Genomic DNA, 20373 nt, shown 5'->3' on the forward strand with positions numbered 1-20373 from the left:
AATTGAATTGACAGCTATTATAGTCTTATTTACATTTATGTGTCTATGTATAAATGTGAATGGCAAACTAAGCATTAAGTCATGACACATGATATGCAAAGGTCCATGTGCAGTACTGGTACGCTCTTTGTTCACGAGTAAAAGTAAGTTATTCGTGAGGCAAAACTGAGCATGAGATGACAACTGTGACAAAATTCTACGACTTAACATGTGACGCCTCACTAGTAACATTTCTTGTAGTGAAAAGGTAAATGTTAACTCGTACAATTTTATAATGTCATTACAAGAATATGCACATACTGTACATGCCTAATTGGTTGAAGTTCACGTCTAATGTTCATCCAGAATGATTGCACGACCCAAATCAAATGAAGTCAAGATGGCGCCCGAGTAGGCAGCCGTCAGCAAGTGCTCTCATGAGCCTTGCTTTTTTTGTTGTTTTTGTGTTTGTTTTGTCACTTTGTGTTTTTGATGTTACGTCGTGTGGACCTGATGTGGACTTTTTTCAGCATTTTTTGGCCACGACATTCATCAAGGAGGAAACTCTGTGCTCGGTGGTTGCGCCTTCTCGGCAGCACGCCTGTACCATCACAGATTTTGATTGGGAGGAATGTCGGCGCCATTTGACTGTCGTCGCTGGACAGTCCGGGGCGCTTGTGTCTTGCGCCTGTAATGGGCAGCATTTTTCACAGCCCCACTTTGTTCAGCGGAGAGATCGGTGCTGTTGAACGGTCTGCGGCTGGATGGATGTAAGGCTTGAGGAGCCGACGATGAGAAGAAAGGAGCGTTAGCGCGGAGCGCCGATGCGGATGTGGAACTGGGAGTCGCGGCTTGGAATTGAAGTGGATTTGCATGGGACAGGAGATGTGAGCCAATCTCTTTTTCGTCAATGGACGCTACAGCTTCGTGTTTGCTTTCAAAACTTAGCTTGTAGCAGACGTGTGCACATTTTTAGCATGACGTCTCTGATCCACTGGTGAAAGGACACTTTGATCCTCTCCTCTTTCATCTAGAACTGCTTCAGACAACAAAGTGTATGCAGAAAAGTGGTGAAGATTGCACGACTGTCTGTGTTCTATGTGTTGTGTTGTATTATTTTTGTTATTTTGACTTCAAAATGGCGCCGCGAGAGTGGCTGCCTTTCCAGCAGCTCCTATATTTTGTTGTTCTACTTCTTCCTTTCATAACTTTGCTGCTGTGAATTGGGAATTTCTCCATTGCGAGACTAATAAAGGCTTCTTAATTCTTTTGATCTCTTCTTCTTCTTGGTTAATTCAAGATTTAATGGAGCCAAAATCTATCCCGCCAACATTCATACAAACCATCATCCATCCATTTTCTAATCTGCTTTAGCCTCTAAGAAAACAACAACAAAAAAAGCTGAGATAGTGTACAGTATGTCAAAGGTTTTTCATCTGTATACTTACGGCGAATCTCCAGCTTACACTCCACAACGTCTTCCCCGCTGTCGTTGACTGCTTTGCACATGTACACCCCTCCATCGAATGGGCAGGGCTTTCGGATCTCCAAGGTCAGAACCCCGTGCTTACTGAGCATCCTGTATTTGGCTTCATGGGTGATGTCCATCTTGTTTTTGTACCATGTCACTCTGGGCTAACAACAACAAAAGATGTCACAAATATTTATACACTGGTGGTTCTCGACCGTTTTACTTGGAGTGGCGAGGGGGCGGCAAGTTCAGTTGGGAGGGCGCACTCAAATGCACACGCATTTCTAATTCTGGTTTCATTTTCTGCATGCCCTGGCAAGTTTTATGCTTGTCACCCGAATAACATAGCTTAATTATGAGCACGAACCCAGTCTGTGTAGGCCAGGGGTGCCCATTACGTGAATCGCGATCGACCGGTAGATCGCAGACTGGTCCCAAGTCGATCGTGAGGGGTGTAGAGGAGAAAAAATCATTTGTGTGTCTTTGTGCATGTTAGCAATTATTTTTGTGTTAATGTACACTGCACCCTAATCATCCTATCAGTCACATTTTCACAAAAAGTATTAAAAAATAATAATAAAGCAGGTAAATATTTAACCTACGGTGACGTGTGACTGCGTCACCGGTGATCAGAGCTGTTGCGCTATATCTTTTATCGTTATTATTGTTCTCATTCAAAGTTTGTTTTGTGTACAATTCACCGAGGGCACGGGCAAAGAATAGGAATCTAGAGGGCCCAGGGAAGCACTTTAAAACGGTACGTGTGAGCTATGATAGTTAACAGGCTGCAAAAGTGCGTCGCATGCCTCCGTGTCAGGCTGTTGCTCATCACGGCGTGTGTATGTGCATTCGCGTGCGCGGTAACGGGTCTATCGCAGGAGGTTGCATGATCGAAAAGTCGATCTTCGGTCCAAAAGTTTGGGCACCCCTGGTGTAGGCTCTGCAACAACAATTCTCAACTGGGGCTGCCACAAACGATTATTTTGCCGGTCGACTAGTCGCCAATAGCAGTTGCAATTAGTAGACTAATCGGATCATGTATAAAACACACCAGCATGCAGATACTCTTACATAACTATCATTAGCTTGCAGCCTGAATTCATTTAGGTCTATACAAAGTAAAAATAAAGGCAATGTGTGTGTGTGTGTGTGTCTCTCTCTCTCTCTCTCTCTCTCTCTCTCTCTCTCACACACACACACACACACACACACACACGCGCGCACACACCCACACTGGTATACTGGGGTGGGTGGCCATATGGCCAATATGTTAATTTTCCCAAACAACCGGTGTATTTATGGACCGGACCTGGGCATCACTGCCACCCCGTAAACAGCTCTAATTGAAGTCGATAAATAAACATACATATGAATTCATGGTTTATTTGCCTTTAGTTTGTCGTAAGCATGTTTAAAAGTATGAATCACATTTTAAATAGGAATCAAAATTAGATTTTTCTTTCCTTTTGAATCGTTCAACCCTATTTTGGAGCCAATGAAATCACGTGCAAGTATCAAATATTTATTTAGCCTGCATTGCAAACAGCAATACAATAAAATCATTGCTGGAACTTTGACAGTATTAAAGAAATCAAATGTTCACAACCGAATACTTAAACCACCTTAAGTCCATGAAATGAACTCACTGACCTTGGGGACGCCGCTGACGGAGCAGCTGAGGGTGGCATTGTACCCCGCGATTACAGAACGGTTCACCAATGGATGCGTGAACTTGGGAGCCTGGGAGAAGTCAAGCTCCTTGTAGGTGGCAGGCTTCCAGTCCATCCCTGCGGATGCATCATGTTTACGTGTGCAGATGACATCAAGGCAATAGCTCAGTGTCCAAACTGCACCTTGAAAGTTCCACCTACCGGTTTTCTGGATGTAGATGCTGTCTTTTGTGTTGCAGGCTTCTGGGCTGTGACCCACCAGGTTGATGGCAAAGACTCGAAAGAGATACTCATTCCCCATGATGAGGTCGGACACAACGCAGTTGGTTCTGCGGTACTGATCGAAAACTGTGAACCATTCCTTCAAAGTAAAAATTATTTCATTCAGATTACTCTAACATTTTGTTTTTTAAAGTGTGTCTTGAGATGCCCACTGGCCAAATATAATGGTGTGCCATTGTTAATGCTGCTTTAATCGAGGTGTACTCTATGTAATTTAATCATGCCCTTAGACTCCAAATTAGATTTCAATTACAACCATTGGAGAAATTCTGTGTGAAATTTGGCATGAAGCAACAGCAACTGTGTAGCCAGACGTCCAGGGTAGATTGAGATTAAGCATTTGGGAGATTGAGGACATTCCTTCGATGTGGCAGAAAAGGGGCGTGTAAACTCTTGCAAGCAACTCCTTCTGTCAGCATTTGCTGATCAAAGTGTCATTAAGGAGGCAACCCTTCGTCAATGTCCAGCCAGATGACAAACTTCGTGTTGCAAGATCAAAGCTGTTGATTCAGCATCCTCACAACTGAATGCTCCCGGCTTGACCTCATGCGATACTAACCATGGTCTTTTTGTCGGCTTTCTGAATACGGTAACCAGCTATCTCACAGTTTCCGTCGTCTCTGGGGGGCTTCCAGTCAAGTGCGACATTGAAGCCCCAGACATCTAGAACCTTCAGGACCTCAGGAGCTCCTGGCACATCTACAATCAAGTGTCAAACATGTTAAAATTCACATTTATATTACAGTGTGGACAGTACAGGTGGACTGCTGCTAGATTGGTTGTTTTAAACCTTTCCTCAAATCATTTATGAGGGTCATTCAATAAATAAGGTGATTCATTTACGGTATCTAATACAGATAAAAGCTTAATTTAAAAAAAAATCATAATAATTCAACGTAGTCTCCCAGCACTGTCACATACTTTTCTCATCTGTGCACAAGCTGCCATATTCCCTCTGCGTAAAAATCTATGGACCGATGAACAATTTTGACTTCATCGTCACTTTCAAACTTGGTGCCAACAACTGTGAACTGCTGAGTCAGGTCAAGAAAGACAAAAAGGACAAACACAGGGGTCGTCAGACAGAAGGAGTCATCTCGTGTCATGACAACCCAAGGCCTCACACAGCAGCCCAAACAGTGCAGACCATCGACGAGCCGGGCTGGGAACTGCTCCCTCATCCCCTTTCCAGCTCCGACCTTGTCCCTTCAGACTTTCACCTGTTTGGTCCCTTCAAAGCATTCAATAGAAGCACCAAGTTTGTGTGTGATAGTGCTGAGAGACTACAGTGATCCCTCGCTACTTCGCGGTTCACTTTTCCCAGTTTCAGTGTATCACTCGATTTTTCAAAAGCATTCATCAAAAAAAGAAAGTAGCGAAAATGCCGCAAAAGGGCCGCGAGAGGCAGCGAAAGTCAGCTAAACAACAGCGAGTCACATAGAGCAACATATACAGTACTTCCGGTACATGTATATGTTTACTGTATTTTGTTATTTAAACACTAACCTAACCTAACTTAGTATATAGCCTTAGGTCATGTTAATTACTACAAACATTTACTTCTACATGCATGTATACCATTAAATTTGGCCTTATAAATATTATATATACACTCATACAGATGTACATATACCTGTACAGGTGGCGGGGGGGTGGGGGGGTGTTACCTACTTCGCAGATTTTCCTCTTTCGCAGGAGGTCTCGGTCCCCATTAACCACGATAAGTGAGGGATCACTGTACTTTGATTTTTTATTTTTTAAAGTAAGCCTCTATCTGTATTAGAAGTCCTTATACCGAAAAATTCTCCGTATTTATTGAATGACCCCCGTACTACCGGCACATACAAATCGGCCTGGGCCAATAATGAACCGAAAATATTTTAGTAAGAATTGAGACAAGCAACAACGCTAATAATGCATCATGACATCTGAACCGCGGTCTCATAAAGTGCATTATATCGGTTTGGCCTCCATCCGGTGGTACTGCTCACCCACAATCTGCAGCGTCACTTTGGCTTTGTCTTCCACATTCTCAATCTGCACGTGGAGATCATACTGCCCCGAGTGCTTCCTTTCTGACTTGCGGATGAATAGGATCGTGTCGGTGTCGCTATTTCTCACGCTGACGAGCGCAGAGTTCAGTGGCTGCCCATCTTTACTCCATGTAACCTTGGGCCTGGGTTTACCCTGCGTAATGACAAAACAAAAACAATCACAGAGAACTTGAACAACTCTCTCTCTTATAATTTTCTTTATGTAGTGGATCAGTGTCTCAGTCAATTAAACTTAGCAGAAAGTAAGGAGTTTGATGTTTGAATCAAGCTTACTGCACCTGGAATGGAATCACAAGGTTGACAGTGTCACCAACTTTCTTGATCAGAGTCTGACGAAGATTTCGGGGAAGACAGATTTTAGGCCGTTCTATGCAAAAAAACCAACACGAATCACAAATCGTGAATAAAACACGGCCATAATATTTTCCTTTTCCATGATTTCACTCCTGAGCGTTGATCCAAGGAAGTCTTCACTCACGCATGATCTCTCTGATAGTAACGGGCTGAGCCAGGCAGGCCGGGGCGCTTGGGCCAGCCATGTTGAACGCCCGCACACGAAACTGCAACTTTTCTCCCGTAGTGAGCTCTCTGATTGTCAGTGAGGTCCTCTCGGTCAGACCCTGAATGGCTGGTATCCACTCATCTGCTGTGCTCAAAAAACACACAAATGAAAATATGACACGACCCACCTAAAATAAAAATGAAAGCCAGAAGTTTTGGTTCACAAATCCCTCTTCGAGAAGAGCTGATTAGGTGTTTTAGCATCATACTTTTATTAACCCTTTCTTGCACCAATAATGATAACCGGTAACCTGATAACATGATAGGCTGTCCACTGTCGTAACCGCTGTCCCTGAAAGGGTTAACTTGTAACTCGTGCTCTCAAGAGATTAAAATTTTGTAACCAGTTCATCACACCGTTTTCCGTAATTAATCACATTTTTCTACTTCTATTTTTTTACAAAGTTTGTTACAGATATAAGGCGGCCCGGTGGTCCAGTGGTTCGCGCATTGACCTCACAGTGCAGAGGTACCAGGTTCAATTCCAGCTCCGGCCTCCCTGTGTGGAGTTTGCATGTTCTCCCCGGGCCTGCGTGGGTTTTCTCCGGGTGCTCCAGTTTCCTCCCACATTTAAAAAACATGTATGACAGGCTGATTGAACGCTTTAAATTGCTCCTCGGTGTGAGTGTGAGTGCGGATGGTTGTTCGGAATCGGAAAATGAATGAATGAATGTTACAGATATCTACTGGAGTAAAATCTTGGGATTAATGTTAAATCAGCAAACAGAAATTATTTTTCGGTTCAAAGACTGTCCTAAAAGTTTGAATATCCTTGAATACAATGATTCTCCTGTAAAATACAACTGTTGAGCAAAACAATCAAAAGTGACTCAGATTTACAGGTATTTTAAATCTTCTAATCTCAATGTAAATTCAATGTAGCAAGCATTAGAGACAAAAGAAAATAAAAATAACCGAACAGTGGGATGACTCTATCTAGCTCGATACCAATGTGCGACTCCAAAGATCTGAACTGGACGTGTGCGTGCCACAGGTGAGGAGCGCTAAGCAAGAAAGAGATCACAGTGAACGACCTCGCTCGAATCCACTGTCTAATTACATGTGCCCAAGAGCGTAATCTGACAAAACTAACATGCTATTTGAATTTGGTTTTGCAAAGTGTGCATATTACTTGAGATTTCTCTAACAAGCATCAAGCAAGTGAAACTGAAAAATAAAACAAACTCTAGTATGTGTTTGTCCATCTTCACGCCAGTGACTCCCCTAAATTGGTCTGCACAAGTGAACAGAGGTTAAAGGTCACCACGGGAAGGCAAATAAACGTAATTGAGTCAATAAAAAATATAATAAATAAACAAAATCTTGCATTCGACTTAATTTTTAAAGTTCACGCTTTAACTTTGACAGCCCTACTTTTAACTAGGAATGTAACGATAATGGTTATACTGTATCACAATATCACAATATTAAAATTCTCCTGATATTGTCATGTTACAATATTAAAAGCAGCTTCAGCTGAACACAGCAATGGAGACTTTATCGACCGTGATCGTGCGAAGCGAATAGGAACAGATGACAAAAAAAATAAAAAAGACTGTCCAAAGCTATCTCTTTGTCATTGCTGTTATTATGTACAAAAAAAAAAACACATTATGGGCGGGGGGGTTGTTTGTTTTTACAATATGTAATAAAAATCTCACAATATGTTGATATTGTGAGGTTTATATTCTGTTAATATCGGTGATGTCAGGAAATCATGACATCCCTACTTTTAAACACAACTGCGTTCTCTCTGTGGCTCAGACCTGGACTGCTTCGACCAGATTTTTGTATTGTATGTTTATTACTACTGTAGTGGATCAGAGTTCATATTTTGGTCCATTAAAAAAAAAAAAAAAAAGGTCCCAATTTGTCTCCAGCACTTACAGCCCTCCTTGCAGTACTCAACCCCATAGCCCTCCAGGTCAGCTGAGCCGATCCGTTCAGGTGCTTTCCACTTGAGTGTGATGGAAGTGTCACTGATGTCGTCCACGCACAGTCCGATGGGCTCACTTGTTGGCGCTGAAAGAGGCGCATAGGGCAACTTGAAGGGCTCGATTGCCAGTTAAAACATTACAGTGGTCATATTAGAGCAAATACATGAACGCAGGGCACAAGTAGTTGACTACCAGCAAGATGCATTTGCAAATAATCATCTCATCTTTCTCATTTGCTATCCTGTATACCATAGAAGCATAAAGAGGTCCAGTCAACAGTACCAATGTTAAAATCCAACAGGACATAATTGATGAATTAATGACGGGAAGAATCAAGAAAGGAAAGCACTGCCATCTTAACGCTTTTACATCATCGAGGAAGTTATGTCGCAGCTTTGTTCATCACAATAGGTGACACATCGAAAAACAAACAACCGTTGACACCTTCGAGTTCTTCACCAATCTGAGCACAGTGAGCAAGCGAAAGCATTCGATTCTTGGTCGCCTCTCTCATCGAGGCTCTTCTCACAAAATTGCTCATGTTTGCTCTTGGAAGAATTATGTGAAGCAGAAACAGTACATTTCTCTGAACTTGTTGGACAGTTTCTTGAACCACATCTTGCTTTTTTTGTTGTTGTTTGTTTGCTATGGTTGTCCAAGCATGCCGTCTTTGAATTATTTTATTAAGATTTACTGTCAAATGTGAATATTTAATTGGCCAGATACACTGTTGCTCATAAAATGTCTCATTGCAACATCATAACAATTATATAAATCACACACACTTAAATATACATACATATATATGTAGACGTACGGTCACACACTGTGGCTATATTATTTGGGGTTTTTTCAAAAGATACTCTCACTTAGTGACGACCTCCCGGATAAAACTACACACTTTGTTCCTGCTTGAATTAAAAAACAACAACATGAACTTGAAAAGAAAAGTCCATGGATGAACTTCTTTCTCTCCCATCAGCTTTTTTTGTTTGTTTTTGTCTTTTCTCCTTCACCTCGAGTGGACAGACAGTTCAGCGTGTACATTTTGTTTATCACATATTGACAGCATTTCTAACTGGAAGGTGTTAAATCACAGTCATAGTCTGGCCACCACAAAGGCCAAGACTTTCTGTGACAGTAACTGAGCGGCAAGCTGCGCCAGAAATGTCGGGAATTTCTTTCAGTCGTCAAAGGTTAGAAAGTCACAGAAACAGGAAATGTTCACAGTTTAATAAAGAGAGGGCAAACCATGCTCAGCACTCGGAAAATGTCTACCTCTGAGCAAAGGAATTCATGTTTGCTCCCTTGGTTACACCAGCAGGAGGCCAGAATGCGGAGAAGGAACCTTTATGGTCTCTCGCTGTGTGTCAGTACTCCTCCTGTCCGCCTTATTTAACCAAAGCATTCATCTTTTCTTCTTATCGTACTGTCTGCTCTGCGATCATTGCGCCACCACAAATACTGTATCAGCAATTTGGTAAAATCCTGACCTCAACAACTTTGGATGGGATTCCATGAAACTTCAAATGAAACTTAAGAGGATATCAATCGAAAAGAATAGTGTCACACTGCTGATCTGACAGTTCCACTACTCTTCATCACAAGTGAAATTAAGGACATGCATGTTTTGTATTCACAGCATTTGATGGTGAGGGGGGTTTTTTTCTCCTCACAGTCGATCGAATAATTTTGACACCATCAAATAGACTGTGGTATTAATTATTTACATCGACACACCCTGCAAAATAAAACTTGCATTTTTGACTCACCGACAGGCACAAAGGGTTGTGAGGCGGGACTGTGACGAGACATGCCAATGCCGTTGACTGCATAGACCCGCATTTCATATTCCACTCCTTCAATCATCCTCTTTGCCTCGTAGGTTGTTTCAGTATAAGGGTCAAAGTTCAATCTCATCCACCTATAACTCTTCTTTTTCTTTCGCTCCAACACATATCCTGAGTATTACCAAAAAAAAAAAAGCATTTGGTTTTAGTTAAACCAGGGCTTGTCATTTTTAGCAGATAAAACGAACACATCACATTCTGCTTTCTTTACCAGTAATTGGCTGTCCTCCATCAAAGAGAGGGGGATCCCACTGGACTACACAGGAGTCTTCTCCCACGCTGAGAATTCTGGGAGCTTGGGGAGGATCTGGAACATCTGATGGGGAAGAAAACCATTTGTTTGGTTTTTTAAATCTTTAATACAAATGTAATTGGCCAAAAGTCCAATCATCACTTGATTGTATAGTGTTTGTGTTTGCATAGTTGGGGTGATCTTACTCTTTAATGGTTGCTCTTACCAACAACTTTCACGTTGATGTCGGCAGTATCCTCCCCAGCAGGGTTACGAACCACAACTGAATAGATTCCTTCATCCTGCCTCTCGGCCCCTTCAAGAGTGAAAATACAATGGCCTTTGGTGGTTTCCACCTGGACTCTGCCTTCTCCCTCGGTGATGACCTGCATTATGAAAACAAGAGCTGTGTCTATTTTCAAGCTTACCAGCCGTCCGTTGGATCAAAAATGATACTGTTTGATTATGCTTTGTTTTGGTGTTGATGTGGTTTTGATCGGTTAGCTTTATCATTTTTTTTTCTTTATATGGGAGTTAGGGTTATCTCATTCATCCTGGATGAAGTACAAGTGCAGTATATACCGTATTTTCACATACAAACAAAAGTAAGCAATTTTCATAAAGTTCATAAAATTTCCTATACCGGTACGTACAATATGTTTCGATAATGTTCGCTCATCATTTTTATGGTTATTCCATAGCCCCTTTCAACCTGCCTTCCTGACAAACTGGCATGGAGCTAACTTTATCGTATATTTTGTGCGTATATACGGCCGTTGCGGCTCTGTGCAGTCAGATCATTACATGTGCAACAAATTCAACTTGATAGCACACAAAGGGGTGAGGGCGTTGACTCTGCGGTGCTAAACCTAACACCCTGGCCGTGTACCTTACACACAGGTGGCATCCAGCCGCTGACAATCGGGAGCGAATTCACGGGTCGACTTCTGTCCGCCATCCCGCATCCGTTATTAGAAACGGGGACAGCAAACCAGGAAAAAGCCATGAAGAACATGGCCATTGTCAAAAGGGGCTGATATCACAGACAGGCTTCCACCTTTGCATGCAGGTGTTGATTATTTATTCTGCGCTGCAGCACTGGCCTCGTCTAACACAGTATTAATTCTGGAAAATGGTGAGAATCATTCAGATTCAATAGAAACCGACCGAGAAAATGCTACATTGAATCGGTGGAGATGGCTTTCAAAGCCGCAAAGTCAAAGCTCAGCTCTTTGCATTCAAGTCTGGCTGTGTGCATTCGCTGCCACTCGACAAATAGGTTTTGCGAGCTATTATAAGCTCGCTTGAATACAACCTGTGTAAATGCATTTAGGTGCAGTTTTTCTTGACAAACCAGAGATATTTTTCCTTCTGACTACCCCAGGTACACCTTAACAACAAATCAATGTTGCATCTGAGGCTACAGAGGCTCTTATTATTGACCGACATTCTGTTTTTAACACTCTCCCCAAACTTTGAACAGTGGCCGACTCGCAGTGTGCCTTTATAGTGGAACAAATGATGATCAACACATGCATTTACCTTCCCTCCTTTGGTCCAAATAACAGTGGGAGCAGGGTCTCCAGTGATCGGGACATCCAGGCGTAGTTTATTGCCAGCAACCACCACGATGGTTGACTCAGCTGTGTGGCCCTTACAGTCCAGGTGGATCTTAGGAGGGTCTTATGAAGCAAAATTAATGAACACCCACACACACACACACAGAGGGGTTGGGAGAGGGGTGGAAGTCGATCCTCATTCAAAAGCTCCATTTATTAAGCACACTCGAAATGCAATTAAAAGAGTGTGAAAACAAATTGGTGAATGCCACACTTCCTGGGAAATGTGAAATATGTTTTCAGGAACAGTTTGTGTCCCCAGATGACATTGGTATAATCTCTAATGGGGCTACAAAACAAGACTATAATTTCACTTTTACAATGAAAATCAATTTCAAACTTGGGAACAAGTATTCATTCAATAATAAAGTTAATCAATGGTCTTTTCACTGATATGCACTTGATCCCACTGAGAAGTATTTCTTATCATTGTGTTCGATGACATATTCGATTAGGACATCCGTTCAAGAAAAAAAATATTTCTCATTAGCTTGTGAATGTATACGTAACTTTTGAGTGGTTGCTGTATATAGGCTAATAGAAATACCTTGACGTGGTACAAAGTCAATCTTCACCTCTGGAAAAAGGACAACGGACATTTTATGAATTAGCGAGAGACCCTGGACGATTTGGAGAGTTGATTGAGTAGAAGCTTTAAGTAAGTGGAAGGGCTCAGTCGTACCCATGAAATTGAGTTTTGCAGAGAGGTTGAAAGCATAGCCATCAGGTTCAAACGTGTAGTCTGCCTCGTCGTCAGGTTTCACATTGTCAATGGTCAGTTTGTGGATCCTGTCAAGAGTCCAAGTTTGAGCTTTCCTGGCAATACATTTGGCAAACGACACATGAACCTAAGTAACCTCACCTGCCAATATGTGTGATGTTTATTCTAGCGTCCGACTTGACTTCCACTCCATTCTTGTACCAAGTTCCCCTCACGTTCTCATCCGACACCTCACACTTGAACACGGCTTGATCTTTCGCCTTCACTGTGAGGTCAGCGATGCTCTGGTAGACCTCCAGCTCTTTCTCTGCACAATCAAAACAAACCACTCTGTTTACTTAATAGAGGGCCTGAGATGCTTCGGATAAGGTGGAACAGAGCGAAAGAACCACAGTAATAGGCGATACGATAAAATTCATCACTGAATTGACTTCACGCTTTCCATCAGACGTTTAGGAACAATGAAGACCAATGTTTGTTTCCTGGTAAGCTGCTGTATGAACATCTGTCTGGCCCTGAATCGGATGCACAACTTGCCAACTCATCTTGCCTGGTTTCTCCTGACCTAATATTACACATTATGGCAGCAGCAAAACAAAGTCGTCGTCGTCTGCCAATTTCAACCAACTATTCCCAATACTTTGGCTCACAGACAAATTTGGTGCTTTGTTCCAAACACTTCTAACCTTCTAAATGGTGTATTAGATGCAGATTCAAAGAATTAGAAAGACAAGCTGATATACTAAGCTCCTGTTTACAGTACAATTGGATTTATTGGAATTGATGAACCGTTCCAATACTTTAGAGGGGAGTCTACCTCAAATATATTCGTCAAGAACTACAGGTGTGCTATGGTACAATAATATCCTTGGGTGCAAATTGTCTTTGTGTTTTGTATCTTAGCAACAAAGGAATGATGCACTTCATGTCACAAGAAGCACGATGTAGGAGGGGTGAGTGAAGCTCCTCACTCCACATCATTTTTAAAGGTTTTAAGAATATGCTTTGTTGTAAGGATGAAGGAATGAGTTGGAATGACACTAAAAGATAAAATAGGGACTGTGGTTAGAAGCCGTTCCTTTTTAACGTGGACACACACACACACATATATATAAAATTTACATTTTTGTATTTTTTAACTCTCCATGTTTACGTCAGCTGAAACACTCTTTTCTTCTCTTCATCTAATAAAAAAAAACTCACTGCTAATGGTATTACAGCCAATGTTAATCATATTTTATTCCTGCTTAAATTTGACTCATTTTGTGGAGTTTCATCATGCGTCGAGCTAATGGAGCAAGGTTGTGAATGAAAACAAATGAAATCTCAAGAACAAAAAATGGAGAAAAATATGCAGTGGTCAACCTCACAGTGCAGAGGTACCGGATTCAATTCCAGCTCCGGCCTTCCTGTGTGGAGTTTGCATGTTCTCCCTGGGCCTGCGTGGGTTTTCTCCGGGTACTCCGGTTTCCTCCCACATCCCAAAAAACGTGCATGGCAGGCTGATTGAACACTCTAAATTGTCCCTAGACGTGAGTGTGAGCGCGAATGGTTGTTCATCTCTGTGTGCCCTGTGATTGGCTGGCAATCAGTTCAGGGTGTCCCCGGCCTACTGCCCGAAGACGGCTGGGATAGTCTCCAGCACCCCCCGCGACCCTTGAATGAAAATGAATGAATAATTCATAAATATCAACGTAAAAATGGGTGCTCGTAAAAAATTAATCAATAACATTTAGTGAAACTACACTTAACATTCATAAAACGAAATATGATCATTGTGGAAATAGCCTTCATTTTTGTCTTTGTCAATTAATGTCATCCATGAGATTTCAGTGTTCCAGTACAAAGGAAGGTTGAAAAGTTGTTGGACATTGACATTTACTTTACTCTGTTACACAATGCTTGATTATTTTTTCCATTGTGCTCATAACAAACCCATTTACTAAAATAAAATAAAATGAAATATTACGATGAAAAATAAAAATAATTAAAAGACCTGCTCTAAAATCCAATTAAAAAGAATTGAATTTGAACAACAAAAGTCAAAATGAATCAATAACTAACTGTAACAAAATATCCCAAACCATTATAATGCGGTATTTAATGAGCAAAGACTAAGAATTCAGATGAACTAAACGAACTAAATGTACACCAAAAAATAAAAACAAAAAAAATTAACCGGGTTGTACGGTTTCACCCTAAGGAGTGCATTGTCATTTGAACAGCTCTTTTCCAAAATGCCAACAATAAATTTCATCCAATCTGTTTATTTTTCCTGATCTCTAAATGTTAAAAAGCATATAATAATAGATATAATTGAAGCGTAATAACTTTTTTCTGTGTGAGTGTATGTGTGCATGTGATTTTTGTTTTTTAAAGGGTTTGCAGTGTTTAGGAAAGAGCTCACAAAGTAAAAGTTCATGCTGAGTTATTGGTTGAAAGAGCAACGTTTGAGAATAGCGTCAAGACGTTATTGTTTTGACAAGACTTCTTGATAAAGGTCATCCTTACTTCTGTGAACGGCATCCAAGGTGCCACCAAACAAAGCCACGGCTGTCCAACGGTTGTCACGTGGCACATTATTGTACAAAATAACCGAATACGCAACATGCGATTAAGACTCACCCTGCACCATGAGCTCAGCCACAGACTCGCCACCATTGGTTTTGACCTTATAATGGCCGCAATCTTCTTTTGCCGCCTCATTAATGATCAGAATATGCTTGCAGCCATCTTTCTTAAAGCGATACTTGAAGGATTCGTCTCTTGTGAGTTCCACGCCATCCTTCTCCCTGTTGGATAACACCTCCATCAGCATTAGAAGATTGGATTGAAGTGAATCAAGAAAATTGACATCATCTAGCTACAGGGGTAGCCCATTACGTTGATTGCGATCGACTAGATCGCGGACTGGTCTCAAGTCGATCGTGAGGGGTGTAGAGGAGAAAAAAAACAAACAACCATTTGTGTCTTTGTGCATGTTAGTAATATTTTTTGTGATTATGTACCCTGCGCCCTAATCATCCTATCAGTCTCATTTTCACAAAAAGTATTTAAAAAAATAAAAATAAAATAAAATATAACAGGTAAATCTTTAACCTACGGTGGCACGTGACCTGCGTCATGGGAGGTTGTTAGCGCTCAGCAGTCTGCAATTGTGATCAGAGCTGTTACGCTACATCTTTTATCGTTATCATTTTTCTCATTCAGTTTGTTTCGTGTACAATTCACCGAGGGCACGGGCAAAGAATAGGAATCTAGAGGGCCGAGGGGGAAGCACTTTAAACCGGTAGGTGTGAGCTATGATAGTTAACAGGCGGCAAAAGTGCGTCGCATGCCTCCGTGTTAGGCTGTTGTTCATCATAGCGTGCGTGTGTACGTGCGTGCGAGTGCGCGGTAACGGGTCGATCGCAGGAGGTTGGTTGATCGAAAAGTCAAATCTTCGGTCCAAAATGTTCTGTCACCGCTGATGTAGAATGTACCCGCTGCCCAAAATATTAGGTCCACGTGCACAAACTCATGAGGTGCCGTAAAAATAAATAAATGTGTTCGGTTTTGATTGACACTTATTTTATCACTGCCCGTTTGCTAGTTGACACGATGTCGTGTTTTCCCCCCTTTATCAGTGGATGTATTTGAAATACAATTAAGTCATATAAAGATGAATATGAATGGAAGCATGTGAAATTTGGTGTTGATCCAAAGTGGGATTATTTGGCCTCGGAGGTCCGCCCTCCAAGTAATGTGATTCTCATGTTAAAAATGGGTTACGTTATTCTTCAGTAGTTTGCTGCTGTTGAGAACTCCGACGACTCATACAGTGACCTGTTACAAATGTTTGGACCCCCCCCCCCCCCCCCCCCCCCCCATCTATTCAATTGTATTGAATGCATTAAACCCAAGAGGGAAAGCTGAATCATCACAAAAGGTAGAACCATTTTTTGGCTGAAAAGAAGAAGAAGAAGATCGCACCATTTCACATTTGCACCTTCCTCGGAGACCTCACACTGGAACTCCACACGTTCCCCCTTCATGACCATTTGATCATCCAGGTTCTTCACAATCACAACTGGAGGCTCTGGAGCAGACAGATTAGAATGAGCAGAACCCAAGTGAATCTTCCCAACATTTTAAACATGTTTGTGTGACCGTGATGCAAACAGACCTTTCACAAAAAGCTCCGTGGTGCATTTGTCCTCTCCCAATACGCAGCAGTAGGCTGCATCGTCGGCCAGTGAGCAGTGGTTGATGGTGAGGTAGCGCATGTTTCCCACACTCTCAAAAATGTACCTGAACAATTAGTAATGGATACAATGATTCCTTATCCAGTCATGTTCCCTACATTATACATAGACTGCACTCTGTGACACTTACTTGCTGGTGATGAAGAAGAATGACGGGCATGGAGGGAAATTCGCACGATAGAGTGAATCATTTGTCATGTTTCAAAACTCAAGGCAAAAAAAAAAAAGATACTGCATGGATTGAAAGATGATGAATTCACACCTTCCCGTTGGTTGTATTTCTTGCCCATTCTTCAGCCATTTGACATCAACATCTGGATTGGCGACCTCAACGGCAAACTTTATTTTATGTCCCTTTGTCACTTGGTAGGCGGGATCGAGCTTCTTGAGGAAGGCTGCATACAGATGTGTCGCGTTGCATGACGTTCGAATCAGTCGTCGGACAGTGAAATGTTGACTTTGCACCAACCTGCACTTTTCTTCTCCTCTTTCTTCATCTTCTTCAGTCTTTTGAGCATGCCCCTCAAATCGGTGATGCCATGCTGAAAAGCAATCTTCTCATATGCTGAGGCAGGAGCATGGCTGAGAATGTCCCAAACGTCCACATCAGGCTCTGCGCTCGTCTGCACGGCTCTGAAATATAGGAAGCAGATTTCAATACACGTTGGACACACACATAATTATTTATTTATTAACAGGATACACTTTTTGTTGAGAAAATGTTCAGGCCTGTGTAAATAAAGGGTATTTTTCGAAGACTAACACAGTTGTCAACAGCAAATCGATCCAAAACATTTTTGTAGCAGTTTTATTTCTTTCCGACCTTATCAGGGTTTGGAGGTAATTCATTTGGTTGAAAGCATTTTATCATAAGGGTAGCAGATAAACTGTGGTCTAATGCAACTGACTTACACTCTGGTCTGCCTGCAAGTTAAAACAACAGTTGACGCTCATTTTTTCACGCAAGGCGAATTTTGCGCCTTCCGTTAACTCACCATCCACGTTCCTGAAATGTGGGAGGAAGCTGGCATAGCCGGAGAACGATGTCCATGCAAGCAAGGGGAGAACATACAAATTCCACAAGAGCACGCATGAACCGAGGTTCGTAGTCAGAGCTTCCCGACTGATAGTCAGGCAGATGTGCGAACCGTTCCTCCAATGCGCTGCCCTACCACAAATATCTCCTCTATCTATTTTGCGCAATTATAAAAAGATTGTAGTGACTTTTAGCATCCTCTAAAAGGTAAAATTCTAATCGACTATATAAATGTAAACGCGTTGGATATGTCTGCTTAGAGCCCAATATCAAAGTCAAGGCCCGGGGGCCAGATCCGGCCCGCCACATCACTTTATGTGGCCCGCAAAAGCAAATCATGATCACTCCTAAAACCTGTACCAAAATGTTAAATTGTCACGTGGAATAAATAAAGCTGACATTTTGTTAGCCTCATTCCACATTTCTCAACAACATACAGTAATTGAGTACCAACAAACAAATGGTTGACTTGAGTGATTTCAAAACTAGTAATCTATCCATTTGTTGTGTGCACATAATACTGTACATTTATTCGGTTTCACTTTTGTAACGGCCCTCCGAGGGAAGACGTAACTCCAAAGTGGCCCGTGACAAAAAATGAGTTTGCCACCCCTGGTTTAGGGAAAGGGTGTGAATCATTGTGGCCATAGACATTTCTGTCAAATGTATGAAATGATAAAAAATAACCAATTTAAAAAAAGGCATTTTCAGATAAGATACATCCAGTCACTCAGTAATAATTCTCTGTCATTGACAATTTTTCCGGGGTAAAAATAATTTGGGAATTTGTTGTATGTCCTGCCTTAATGGACAAATAAAATGCATGCAAACACAAGCCTTTCACCAAGACACGAGACATTGTGCCAGCAATTCCTTACCGATTGGAGGATTTTAAGAAACTGCTGCTCATTCAGAGGTAGAACCCAAGCAGCAAAACAAACCAGACAGGTTAAAACACAGCATGTCAAAAGCAATTCCAAAAGCAATTCAAACAGCATTTTACAATGATGACCCAAAAATGCAGCAATCAAATGCAGTAAAAAAATCAATCAATCAATCAATCAATTGAGCATTTCATTTTGTTCAGATATTAAATGAAATCTTTCAGTAAAATCAATTGTGATGCTTAGTAGTTAGATTCAAATTGCAGATTGACTTGTTTTACATGCTTTGTTCTGGTTATTGAGAATCAGCCAAGGGGAAGAAACTCTTACAGTGAGAGGAAGTCTTGGGTCATTGAGAACATTTGCAATTGTACATGTGTTGTGTGTGTATTAATGCAACTTAGATGGCGTTAACAGTGAAGATGAAGAGGTGAGCAATGTCATCCAACTATTCACCCTTTGTTATTCAGTGAGCTCATGTATTGCATGTGTTGCGTAAGCAAATTATTTCAGGCGGCCAACGGTGTGATGTTACGGCGACGATGTTGCTTACTCTCTTTGGACATGAAATGATCCAGAATGAGAGAGAGAGAATATCGCATTGTTGAATGCAAGTAAATGTGATGGGATCATTGTCTTCATCAATCATTTCAATGCTGACCTCTTCTTCAACAATGTGCTGAAGTCCAGTTCTCCTGAGTCTTCTTTTCCTTCGGTGCTACTGCACAAATATCAGCCAGAGCAACACTTTTCATTCGCATTCATACTGTACATAGATACAGAAACTCCAGGATGCATCAGGTTGCACATATACAATCTTAGGCCCTTCTTGAAAACGCCTATTTAATTCTGAACTGGTCTTTTTCAATTTTCATTTCATTTCATTTTTGAAAATATTGAATCAACACATGAACAGTTTTTCACACTGTGGGCCCTATTTTCATAGACAGGCACCCGTGCGCTCAGCATAAAAAAAAGACGCATTTTTATTTTGGTGCTGGGGCAAGTCTAGTTTACTGTGTTTAGAACCGGGTTGCGCCTTTCTGGGCATTCTGGCAGATGCTGTTGCTGTGCCCCTGCCGCACCTGCCAATTTGGTGATAAAAAGTAGACTAGATTTTAAATTTGTTCAAAGCTAGTCGAAGTGGTGGCGTGAGTGGTGTAACACGATTTTGGTGGATTTGATCGAAGCACAGGTAACAGATTCTGCACTCCTCTGTGCGGTGAATGCCATCATATTTCATACGTAAATATGACAAAAGTGTGGGATAATCCCTGTGAATCATTGTATAAATCAATTCATTGAAGGAATTATTATCATTATCATCTTAAAAATATTGTCATTGTATGCTCCTGACCTCACTGCACAATTATGGGTGGTGGTGGAGAGAGGGAGTGCCCATCACACTGGGACACGCAATTGGGGGTGCAAGGCGGTCTCCAATTGTCTATGTCACATTCGTGGCCGACTCCATTCCCAGCAAGGGGAGATCTTGCAGTTTGTGAAATAACGACATGATCAAGTTTGGCACGATGTAAAAGTATTAGGCCACAATTAAATTTTCATTTTAATAACATTTTCTTCACAGCAGACCATTGAAAATATTCAAAACTAAAAGGAATGTGGCATGTAATTTTTCTCGAGGATTTGAGCAAAATGCAGATTCTGTTTGTGTCATATATTTACTCCATAAATTGAATTTAAGATTTATAAAAAAAACTCAAGTCCGTGTTATGAATGGCCTAAATCTGGCGCGGCAAGCAGATCAACAGTGCGCTCGAGGCGTATTAGACTGGTGTTGGTAATTCCGTGGACGAGCACTGCTCAGCGAAT

General features: G+C 41.5%; 1 protein-coding gene across 1 annotated transcript in view; it reads right to left on the reverse strand.

The window, feature by feature from the left end:
- Positions 1 to 20373, reverse strand: part of mybpc3 (myosin binding protein C3) — a 33677-nt gene that overhangs the window by 523 nt on the left and 12781 nt on the right. The window contains exons 8-29 of the mRNA XM_086106384.1: positions 19202 to 19261; positions 17090 to 17253; positions 16883 to 17015; positions 16751 to 16753; positions 16542 to 16666; positions 16349 to 16454; positions 15002 to 15168; positions 12518 to 12683; positions 12338 to 12444; positions 12203 to 12232; positions 11579 to 11718; positions 10263 to 10422; positions 10016 to 10120; positions 9727 to 9915; positions 7905 to 8039; positions 5935 to 6102; positions 5735 to 5823; positions 5394 to 5589; positions 3962 to 4101; positions 3322 to 3481; positions 3101 to 3237; positions 1428 to 1614 (exon numbers count right to left, since the gene is read on the reverse strand). Of these exons, the coding sequence (XP_085962510.1) occupies positions 1428 to 1614; positions 3101 to 3237; positions 3322 to 3481; positions 3962 to 4101; positions 5394 to 5589; positions 5735 to 5823; positions 5935 to 6102; positions 7905 to 8039; positions 9727 to 9915; positions 10016 to 10120; positions 10263 to 10422; positions 11579 to 11718; positions 12203 to 12232; positions 12338 to 12444; positions 12518 to 12683; positions 15002 to 15168; positions 16349 to 16454; positions 16542 to 16666; positions 16751 to 16753; positions 16883 to 17015; positions 17090 to 17253; positions 19202 to 19261 (2867 nt within the window). The remainder of the gene's footprint in view (positions 1 to 1427; positions 1615 to 3100; positions 3238 to 3321; positions 3482 to 3961; positions 4102 to 5393; positions 5590 to 5734; positions 5824 to 5934; positions 6103 to 7904; positions 8040 to 9726; positions 9916 to 10015; positions 10121 to 10262; positions 10423 to 11578; positions 11719 to 12202; positions 12233 to 12337; positions 12445 to 12517; positions 12684 to 15001; positions 15169 to 16348; positions 16455 to 16541; positions 16667 to 16750; positions 16754 to 16882; positions 17016 to 17089; positions 17254 to 19201; positions 19262 to 20373) is intronic.

Source organism: Hippocampus guttulatus, chromosome 3 (genome assembly GCF_054856545.1).
Source record: "Hippocampus guttulatus isolate MCC_2025c chromosome 3, RoL_Hgut_1.0, whole genome shotgun sequence".
Lineage (NCBI taxonomy): Eukaryota > Metazoa > Chordata > Actinopteri > Syngnathiformes > Syngnathidae > Hippocampus > Hippocampus guttulatus.